This window comes from Diadema setosum, chromosome 10 (genome assembly GCF_964275005.1).
Source record: "Diadema setosum chromosome 10, eeDiaSeto1, whole genome shotgun sequence".
Lineage (NCBI taxonomy): Eukaryota > Metazoa > Echinodermata > Echinoidea > Diadematoida > Diadematidae > Diadema > Diadema setosum.
In genome coordinates this window covers 30,838,374-30,849,943 of record NC_092694.1, presented here as the reverse complement: position 1 = coordinate 30,849,943, position 11,570 = coordinate 30,838,374, and the positions used below count along the sequence as shown (strand labels likewise).

The window sequence follows — 11,570 nt, the reverse complement described above, 5'->3', positions numbered from 1 at the left end:
CCCTCTCTTTCTCTCCTCACTTGAGTTTTGTTTCGTTAGGCTTTTGTGATGCCGTCAAGCGATCGAAACAGAAATTGATTTGATGAAAGAAAATCTAAGCATCAATTGAAATCTAGGATAGTACAAATTAGGGAAGTCGTGATCATTAATATGGGCTCGTATTCTGGAGGTGGCGTTATATCTTCAAATACACAATCCGCTATAACAAGCGATATAGGTCTTGATAACAAACACGAAACGATCAAACCCTCAATTTTACAGGTTTTCTTCATGGCACGTGCTCAACAATGTGAAATTCCACTCCACGATAATAACATAAATGGGGTTAGCGCATTATTTGTGTAAAATATTGCACAATATTTAATTAAATGACACAATAATATGCGCTAAGCAATTATGGTAATGTCAAAGTCGGAGTGTGTTAAATGTGAATAACTTTGACAATTTAGATAAAAGTATGTACAGAGTACAAAGGGTTGTATCACTAGGCCTATGCTACTCCAGACTTCTGTATCGAGATCTTCTGGTGTCTGAGGTTCTTCTGTATTTAATTTTTAGTGATCATGTATCAGGTACTGCAGTATGCGTTGCGTTTTTGAGCAACGAATCAAAAGTTAGAAAGGACATTTCTCCTATTTGATTGATTGATTCATTCATTCATTCCTTCATTCAATCATTCATTCATTCATTCATTCATTTATTTATTCATTCATTCATTCTTTCATTTCATTTACTATGTTTCCACACAAATCATATTAGTGTTTACTACATCCATCCCTGGCAATGTAAAGTAATACATGGATTATAAGTTATAAGTGCAGTATAATCATTATATAAATAGCATTTACATAGCACAAAATCAATTGAAATCATTCTCAGGTACATCAATATGACCCTATACATAGTAAAATTCCATGCAATGTATTTGATTTGCAGTCTAATTCGCACAATCAATCCACTTATTCGTCATAATTTGCCTATGTCGTATTCATTATTTTGTTTAAGGAGAATATTCTGATGTTCAATTGAACATTTATGTTCTTGTTAAAAAAAAATGTTATAAATTGCAAGATATCTGTTCTGTGACAAACGCAGTAGGCATTCAAATGGATTTCAATGACCAAACGTATTATCACAACTAGCCTGGTTTGGTGTTTTCTTAATTATGCTTACTAATCTGTATGACGATTTGGATACACAATATTATATCAATGTATACATTGTTTTTATGTGCAAACCAAATGAGTCACAAAAGTAATATGTATGTAAGACTGGAAGACTGATACTGATCTTTCGATAAAAAGCATTATTTAGCGAAAGAAATCATAGGGGTATCCATGAAAATAGAAACTGATCGTTCAAATACTTGAATGACATACCTTCGTACCTGTAACAGTGATGTACGGTACTTAAAACATTTTTGTATAGTTTGAAATTCATGACACAAGAAAATGTAAAGTCCAGTCTTCTTTATATTTTGTTTAACATCAGATTAAGATTTGTTAAAGGGGATGGCTAGTAACTGCATGATCAGTGGGAATCAGTGGGAATGCTGGGGGTGATTGTTCCAATTCTTGTGCGATTCATGAAAGAGTGCATTATATTATAATATTATTGTGTGAAAATTATTTCCTTCAGAATGGCCTCATATTCAAGTAATGTGCAGTTTAATGCCCCGTCACTGTACAGGCATGCTAGCCTGGAAACATTAAACTACACAGTATACTTGAATATGAGACCATTCTGAAGCAAATAATTTTCACACAACAATAGATACATTATGTACTCTTAAATGAATCGCACAAGAATTGGAACAATCATCCCCAGCATTCCCACTGATTCCCACTGAACAGTTACTAGCAATCCCCTTTAAACTTCCGTCATTATAGAAACAAAAGAAATGGATAATACATACAATATGTACAATACGTACAAACAGAATATGTGATTAGATGAAAAAAGTAGAGTGCATTGGTAAACAGAAATAAACCCAATGAATCCCATGCCATATGACAAGTTCACCAATGTATAGTCAAAGTACGACATAAAAACCACCAAACTGTGAAGCAATTAAATAGAGCAAATAGTCATACATTACATACATACAAAGACATTCAAAGCGCTTTGAAAATAGACCTTAATTCTTCAGAGCATATGAAAATGCTTATGGAAATGCTTAAACGGAAATGTTAATGTGCAAAGCTCAACCAATTTCCTTTTAGCGTGTACCTCAAGACCATTTGATAATAATGAGTTCCAAATCAACGACATTTCTTTTTTGTGTTAGGATATTGACGACTAACAGTATTTCTGATATTGTGATAACGCCGGTTATCTCGTTTTTCAGGATGAAAGAAATGGAAAAAATGTGTAAGCTGCTCGTGAGAAAATAAGAACACTATATTTGCATTAGCGAGGGTGGCTACATCATTAACCTCCAGTTCCAAAAAGTTATTGTAGTGTGAGCCTTCTCTTTGTCTGCTTATTAGAATTTGCAGAAGGGGATAATTATGATTATGATATTCAAGGAGTTCTTAACGTATGATGTGAAATGTGGAGAAATCTTCGCAGAATGAAAATCACAATTATAATGGTAATTGAAGAGTCAAGCTGGTTCTCCGTACACATCACTGCTACACACTGGTTCATGCTGGTTTGTAGCATTGTTTTCCAGCCCACCATTGGCAGGAATCACCAGTGAATAATAGTCACTTGTATCAGCACCCGACGAATCGTTATTACCATTGTGACGTGGCTCTCCTTTAACACGATGACTATCTTTTCCGATCTCAGAATCGATATGAAGAACGTCATAATACTTATCATCGAACAAATTGTCCACCGGAGGTGTGTCTCCCTTCGCTAGCTCTTCTCCCAGATTCTGGTCTGGAGGTTGTTCAGTGGCTGATTCATCCTCGTTGTCATGGTTTTGTGCAGTCTTCGATACCTCCTCATACCCAGACGTATTCGAACAAGTCTTGACGTCAGGCGTGTCGGTTTGTGCGACAGTTTCGTACACGTCACCAGTGTCCGCAAGTTCATCGCCCCGCTTGATTGTGGCAATCTTTCCTTGGACATACTTCTCGGATCTAGGGATATCAGATTTATTGTTATGGTTATATAGATAATATATACTGATCAGAAAGAAATTATAGATATAACATTAACTTTGAAATCATCACATTCTGCTGGTTACGACGAAATTATCACTGTTTTTTGAAGCACATTATTGAATTGATTATTACGCCTCTCTCTCATATCTTCAATCTCTCTTTATTATCCGGAATATTCCCCACCCCACTCAAGATCGCAAAAATTATTCCTGTGTATAAAAAAGATGATTTTTCATGTATTAGTAATACCAACCCATTTCTTTGTTACCTAGTATTTCTGAAATATTGGAAAGAATCATATACAATAGTTTAGAAAATTTCTTGACCAAACACAATATTCTGCATCCTGATCAGTATGGATTCAGGAAATCACATTCAACTGATTTGGCACTAGCTCAATTATATGATAGAGTATCAAATGCTTTAGCTGACCAAAAGCATGTTGTAGGTGTTTTCATGGACTTGAGCAAAGCATTTGATACTCTTGACCGTTCCATTTTATAGTCAAAGTTATATTATTACGGTATAAGAGGAACTGCTCTCAAGCTGTTCGCAAGTTATTTATGCGATAGAAAGCAATACACATGTTTTGACGCCTGTAATTCTGAAACAGTGTTGATTGAATGCGGCGTAGCGCAAGGGTCAATATTAGGGCCATTGTTGTTTTTATTTTATATCAATGATTTACCCAATGCTTCGAATATATTACAATCCATCATTTTTACTGGTGATACAAATGTATTTCTCTCCAACTCGGATTTTCGGTGTCTTGTTAGATCATTAATGTTGAATTATCCAAATTGTCTCAGTGGTTTAAAAGTAATGTTTTATCTTTGAATTTACCTAAAACGAATTTCAAACATCCGAGGAAAAATATTGATAGTGATTTTGAATGTTATTTGAAAATAAATGGTATTTCGCTTGAGAAGAAATCATCTACTAAATTCCTTGGGATTATAATTAATGAAAATCTGAGTTGGAAAGACCATGTGAAATATATCACATCTCCCATTGCTCGAAATGTTGGAATATCATGCAAACTAAAAACACTATTTGCCTTTGGATATCTTAATCATGCTTTATAACACACTGGTTTTACCGTACATTTCTTATTGTAATATCATATGGGCAAATTCGATGTATGCCAGTGATACCATATTCAAATTGCAAAAGAAAGCTATTCGTATATGTGCAAATGCTGGTTATTATGATCACACAGATCCCCTCTTTTTCTCTTTTAATTGAATTGAATAACTGAAACTGCACTGGTCTTGCACTCGAGACACAGTGAACAGTTCCAGCACGTTTATTTTCATATTTCACTTGACATCAAAATACATCCAAAAAAAGAATACAAACCAAGTAAGATACAAAATATGTCATTACGTCGGGACATGAACAGAAAAAAGTGTGTCAGCATACACAATGTACATAAGACTATTCTCTATAACTTGTGAAATATGATGGAACCGCAAAAGCAAAGCTTGTAAACGCAGGTTCCATGAAAAAATACCGGTGTAATAATTACAGACTGATTATATTCATTTATTAACATTAATTTCAATTTTTGTTTAAATGTAAACATACTAGAACAATTGATTAAATCGGCGGGAAGATCATTCCAGAATTTAGGTCCGGTAAAAACAATTGTTTTTTGAGCAAGGAGTGTGCGAGTACGTGGAAGGTGAAGTGATTCTCTTTGTCTTGTGGGGTAAGCATGGACGATATAGTTTTTCTGAAACATATGAGTAAATACGTCAGGCAAGCCGTTTGCTGATAACTGAAACATAAATGTGCCTAAGTTGTATAAAAACAAGTCAGCAACCTTAAGGAGTCTGTTTTCAAAGAAGAAATAATTCGTGTGACAATAATAATCGGCTAGATTTAAGACTTTAAAGGTAAAAGATATTCATATTCTGCAAAACGCACTTTTCATGTTCCGCTTCAATACTAATTCATTACCGTGTTCGTTCGAAAATATGTTTAATTCAAATGCAGAAGTTCATTCGTATCCAACAAGGCAAGCAACAAACGTGCACTTATGTAACCCCAAAACACTCTTAACCCACAAATCCGCAAGACACGCCGGCCCAGATATTTGGAATAAATTACCCCCTGAATTACGTAACATCAAGTCCATATATTCATTCAAAAAAAGCAGTTAAGAACATGTTGATCACACAGTACCAGCACGACCAGTGATGTTCTTTGCAGAAACCCTCTCTATTCATTCTTTATCTCTGGCTTTTATACATGTTTGTTCTTGAGACTCTCCACATATACGGGAGCACCTGCCTGTGCCCATTCTGCGCTCCTCCCATACGTCTTTGTCTGTGCTGTCTATTATTCTCGTTATGTCGGGCAAGTTATACTCATCTATACGCCCTGGTAGGGCGCTGAACTGTGTATATTTCGTAGTTGCTCTTATTTCTCTTCCATTCTATTCTTAAGTCAATGTAGGGCCTAACCTTTATTCGATACACTGTATCATGTCTATTTGCGTGTGAAATGTGAATACATTACTGTAATCTATAATCACGTACATGACATTTTGTATGTATTTATTGTGAGTTTGATCTGGCAAGCCTGGTATCGGAAGGTTTCTATCATCCTCTCTTTCTTGCTCTTTCTGTCTCTCCTATTATCCCCCTTATCCACGAGCATCATGTTGGACCCCCTTCTCTTATTGCATTAACGTATTGTATCATCGGTTGCCAAAGGGTCAAGCTTATAGCTTATTATTGGCGACCGTTCTGTATGTAATTCATAACACAGCTGTGATTGTGTCACAAATGTTTTTGTAATCAAAATTGTTGAAATTGTAGAAACTAGTTATAATGAATTTCATATTTAATTTTGTATATATTATGTTTGATTATGTTGATAAAAAAATTGCAGATGAATGAATAAATCAAATCAAATAAATCAAATATATCTATATAAACATACATATATAGGGCCTATATATATGTGTGTGTGTGTGTGTGTGTGTGTGTGTGTGTGTCTGTCTGTCTGTCTGTCTGTCTGTCTGTGCAATGAGAAGTCGGAAGGAGCCGGAAGGAGTTCTTCCGACTTCTCGTTGTATATGGCATTATGGAGAAGAAACACTGAGCCTGTATTTGGTATATACATGCCCTTCATCGCACGATATGTGTCTGTGTAGTTTGAAGTTTGAAGCTGACGTAATTATTGCTCTCTAATTCTATTTTTTGTCAATCTTTCGGCCTATATCATGGCCTTCATCAGGATTCGGGCCTACACTAAGTAGTTGGATTGCGTGACGTTTGAACTGCATCAAAACAGTGATGTGTGTACCATGTGCAGACTCATGATCTGTAGCATATGCTATCTCTCTTGTGTGGTCAAGGGACTGTGTGTCTATGGAGTCAGCTCCAGAGACGCACAAAGACACAATATACCCTGACACACATTAGGGTGAGAGACCACTTCATCAGGCTGAGCACCCTGCTCTTTGAAATGGATGAATGAAGCTAGCTGGATCCTTGTCATGCATAAGCTACATACTATATATATATATATATATATATATATATATATATATATATATATATATATATATATATATAAATCATAGAATATATTCATTTCTGCTTTCAGTCTAGAAGTATTGAATGAAATATGTGGGTTTGATCTATTAAAATTATTTAACATGCTATTGACCATTGCACATCACCATTATCAACAACACAATGTTGCCGATAAGACTGAGAGAGTTAAAGCGTCCTTTAAATGCGATTTCAATGAACAATAAATTTGCAAACGCTTTTATCCCTATGAAAAGGGGGGAAAATCCATGTACTATATATGAATGTGACGTTGATATTTAGTGTAATAGCAACTTGACTTTTAACTCCCCCCTCCCCCGCCCCCCCCCCCCCCCCCCGCGAAACTGATTAGGTGCAGCCTATAAAAGACACTCACCCCTTTTGACATCGGTGAAACAGGCAAAATGCAACCATGGTAACGAGGACTATCAAGAATATGATGCTCACCACAGCGATGGTAACCGGGCAACCAGGACAACCTGAATATTGATGATTTTTTTTTGTATTATTTAAAGGACAACTACTTATTCATAATAATGTGAATTGAGAGAATGCAGCAATATCAGTAAAACATTTTTGTGACAGTTTGAGAGAAATCGGACAATCCGTTCAAAAGTTAAGCATTTTTAAAGTTTCTGCGCAGTGACGTCATATGCTTTCGTAGTTACGGCAGTCTTTTCATGCATACAGCAGCAGTGACTGCGCAGAAACTTCAAAAATTCATAACTTTTGAACGGATTGTCTGATTTTCCTCAAGCTTTCACCGATATATTCTAATAATATTACTGCATTCACTAAATTCACGTGTTTATAAATGTGAACTTGTCTTTTATCAATTTGTATGCAAAAAAAAAAGTTTCCGTTAACTACTTTACATCATATCAAAAGACGCTTGATATGGAAATATCTCGGTATCATGCTGCTTAATTGTTATCACAAGAATATCGAGGTCGGTTTATTTAAAAACCCAAATAGATCTCAAAGTTTTGTCACTTCAATACACTACGGAATAAGTTAGAGTAACAAATACACTGCTTCCCATCTAAACTTAAAAAAAGACCATAACTATAATTCAAATTGAAAGTAATATTTCGTCATTATTTCGTGATTTGAAATTGATTTCAACTGAAACATCCCAGTACATTAATTTCAGCTTAGTCTGTCACTATCTTTTCTTAACTCCAATCGAAGTGAAAATACATTTAACATCCTGCAGCCGAAACTGTAATTCATCTCAGCGTTAATTCTATCTAAAATCTAACTTCTAACGGGTTGCTTGTGTGTGCGTATGTGTGTGTGTGTGTGTGTGTGTGAGTCTGTCTGTCTGTCTGTGACTTTAATATATTACATCACATGGCATTTATCAAAACTGAAAATTTACGGCAAAGTTAAAAGGAAGGTAACTTTTACGCCTATTACCTTGCATCGCGGACTTCCTCCTCCTGATGTGGCGACGCGTTTCTCGTCAGAGTAGTAGAGTAGTGGCTCTTTTACTACAGATGCAGAGACTTCTGCGTTGACTGTCCTACAACAAATATTACCTGCACTGCTGCGAGTGAAGCAATCGTATGCAAGAAGGTACAGAAAGCTTACCGCTGGATGCAGTGGCTTGGTGCAAGATGCACAGGATTAATAATGACAATTAAACCGCATGTCCATATTCCATTCAGATAACTATACGTGAAGACGATGTTACTGTTGTCTACACAAATGTGATGTTCACTGCAGCTAGGCGTCCATCCACTCTGAGAGTTTGGCCAACCTCAATTAATCATTGAATAATAGGAAATATTTAGTGAACACAATAACGCTGAAAGTAACAGTCTGCGCAATTAGAGAAAGAAGGAAGTATGATGGATGGAACAATAGCAGCTCGCCTGATAGGCCTATCAGGCCCGTAACGAGAGTTTCACTAGAAGGCATTAAGAGCAGACATAATGAGCTTTTGTAATATACGAATTAAGTCCGGATGATATCTAGTAGGCCTACATTATATATCGAAAGTGACCCACGTCTTACAAGCTCTGCTTTTCAGTGGGCCATTTTTTTTTTCATTGTAATGCTTATTGTATTTTGTTGTTGTCAATCTTTCAAGTGTACTTTGATATTTTGGTAATTGAATGAAAGAGTTTATCATACTTCGTGATACTTTTATTATGTATTTTCTAAAAAGAAAATGTGAAAACAATGATTGTATAGTGTATACTTTTTGTTTTCCCCATATTTGTAAACAAATGGAATGGAAATAAATCTCAATTAAACAGAATTGAACTGAGCTCGAACTTCATACTGAGAGATCAATGTCAGCGAGAAGGGGGAGGCTGCTGGTTAGGGTTTCTCCCCTCCCAAATTTGGGAAAATGTTGGCATTCTACTCACAGAAAGTAATGCTTGGGTTTTTGTTCTTTAGAAAAAGTCTAAAGGTTATAAAATATCTTGAAACTCAGTGAGATCAGTCAACCGTGACGTCACCATGACATCATTTTCTAACACACTGTTATCTGAATCTCCATTTCAAGTAGGCCTAATGATTTGATGTTTTCGTGGGCGTAAGTGCGAGTCGTTTGTTACATATTCTGAAAGCTGATGAATGATTTCAGTTAGTGGGTCTTTAAGCCTGGCAAAATGATTCAGTTATCAGATTCCTGCACGAAATTGAAAATAAGAATTAAAATTCAAGCGAACGTATCTCACTAACCCCTGACCAATTTGTACCCAGATTTCAGTAAGTTGTATTTTTTGCTATCAACTTTCCTATCAAAGTTTCATTTACACCATTTTTGAATTTGATTACGTCATTATTATGGATAGAATAAGATATCAATTGAAGTTATGTTATTCCCTTTGGAAATTTGACCATTGAACGTACTATCTCTATGACAGACTTTTTCTTTCGAAATTTCAATGTTGCTCTCGTATTTTTCGATGGAAAATACATAAAATATAACAAAATATAATCATACAGAATGTCCAGCTTGGATATATATGAAAAATACAAACACAGTACATAGCGGTCGATGTGTCATTTTCAATCAAAGTAAAAGAATGCTACAGAGAAATACGATAGAACCTACTAAAAAGCAAAACTTGTTGAGTGTAACTCCCATCAAAAGCCTATTGAAATGCCAATTGACATGATTTTATTCATTTAGCAGTATAGCTCACTTGTCATTGGTTGGATTATGAAGATTTCTTTGTAGCTCCATGGTTGGATCCCTATCCCAGGTTTCGAAATGTTGTAGCCGATACTTTGAGCCCCGGACTTTGAGCTTCGTCATGTGGCCGTTGATTTTTTTTTTCTGCAGTACACAGCTTGTATGGGAAAACCTGTACAGCTCAGCGTGGCTCATAGTCCCAAGATGTCCAGTTCGAATCCCTGTTGTCGGGTAAACATCTCAAAAATTACATGGTCAACTGCCCCAATCATCTGCACCAATTTGTCAGTCTTGACACAGGTTCTTGACAGACTCGATAACTTTTCTTATGTTCGATCGGATTCCGCCGAGACCATGGTGGCATTAAAGGGACATCCCAAGTCTAAAGTAGGCCTAATCCGTGGGCGAAATTTGCATTTGTGAATTTGTCGCTGAATTCACAATAGTTAATGACAAAAATAAAACCCTATGACAATGCGATCATGATGATTAAGATAGAGTCTTAAGCTTGTCTGCAGTTAAATGAGTTTTTATTGTAGGTCAGCATTTAATACTACTCCTGCAATACGTGGGTGAAATTCCTGATGAGATTATAGCACCACACCAGTCAATGATAATAATAATAATGATTGACAGTGCTTATAATAAAATAGTAAAGACAAAGTGATGATATCCTTATACGCTCAAAAATGTAAAGATTATACAAAAACATACAATTCGTCCAATTACAGTGGTGGTACCGTATTTCTTCCTGTCTCCTATGCTTTTTACAGTTCTTTTTCTGCCCTGTAAAAATGGATCATAGTGAGTTTTTGTTTGTTTGTTTGCTGTTGTTGTTTTGGGGTGTTTTACGCAAGTATACAGTGTGCTTTCCAGTGCTTTTAGCTTAGTGCAGGAACAAAAAAGAAGAGGAAGAACCTAATTCTGTATTCTATCTATGGGTATGAGTCTTATGTTCCCAATCATCTTTTAAAATAATTATGCAGTTAAGTACTTGTGATTGCAATTGACACACACACACACATGTTGCGACACGGATTGTCGCCCCTACACGGATTGTCGCCTCCTGCTCGGGGCGACAATCCGTGACGGGCGTTGGCGGCACGGATTGTCGCCCCCGTCACGGATTGTCGCCTGGCGACAATCCGTGACGAGGGCTGGCGGCACGGATTGTCGCCCGCCCTCGAAGCACATTTTGCTGGGTAATATCGTTCTGGACATAATCATTGAAATACTAACACATAACTTACATGGCTACATCCATGCAAACATGCCATGTAAAAAGTCATGGTGAGGTTTCAAGGAAGTGTGTATGTGCGCGTGCACATGATAATTTAGTGTCCGTTTGTGCGTGTGCGTGTGTGTGTTTGTGTGTGTGTGTGATGGAAGAATGTGTTTATCATGTCAGTTTTTTGCGTATGTGTTTTTTAGCTGCGCGTGGGGAGGGATACCTAGTAAGCTGTTGCTGGCATAAACGTTGATATTGATTTTATCAGCAGCTTTGAATTTAATAAGTTTGTTTGGCAGATTTGTATATGAATTCGGAGTGGAGCTTGCATTCGGTCCATTATGTCTTATTTATCAACATTGGGAAATCGTTTCATCAGGAAGGAATGTGGTATCGGTTCGGGTGTGCGTCGGTATGTGGGAAGGGGGTTACATTTCGTTATTGCAAAAGTTTGTTATTCTGAAGGCTCATTCGTCCGAAGGCTCATTCGTCCGAAGGCTCATTATTCC

The 11,570-nt window shown here is 36.4% G+C and overlaps 1 protein-coding gene across 1 annotated transcript; it reads right to left on the bottom strand.

The window, feature by feature from the left end:
- Window positions 1-2,605: 2,605 nt before the first annotated feature.
- LOC140234344 (uncharacterized) lies at window positions 2,606-8,131 on the bottom strand. Its single transcript, XM_072314402.1, has 3 exons — window positions 8,099-8,131; window positions 7,056-7,158; window positions 2,606-3,089 (listed from the first exon to the last, which is right to left on the bottom strand). The coding sequence occupies exons 1-3, from the start codon at window positions 8,103-8,105 to the stop codon at window positions 2,606-2,608; spliced, it is 594 nt and encodes a 197-aa protein (XP_072170503.1). The 5' UTR covers window positions 8,106-8,131.
- Window positions 8,132-11,570: the final 3,439 nt, after the last annotated feature.

Bases quoted from the DNA above. Each gene is read 5' to 3' on its own strand.
- LOC140234344 (XM_072314402.1), bottom strand. The intron at 3,090-7,055 runs GTGAGTGTCTTT...TGATATCCCTAG, and splicing joins TTTCACCGATGTCAAAAGGG to ATCCGAGAAGTATGTCCAAG.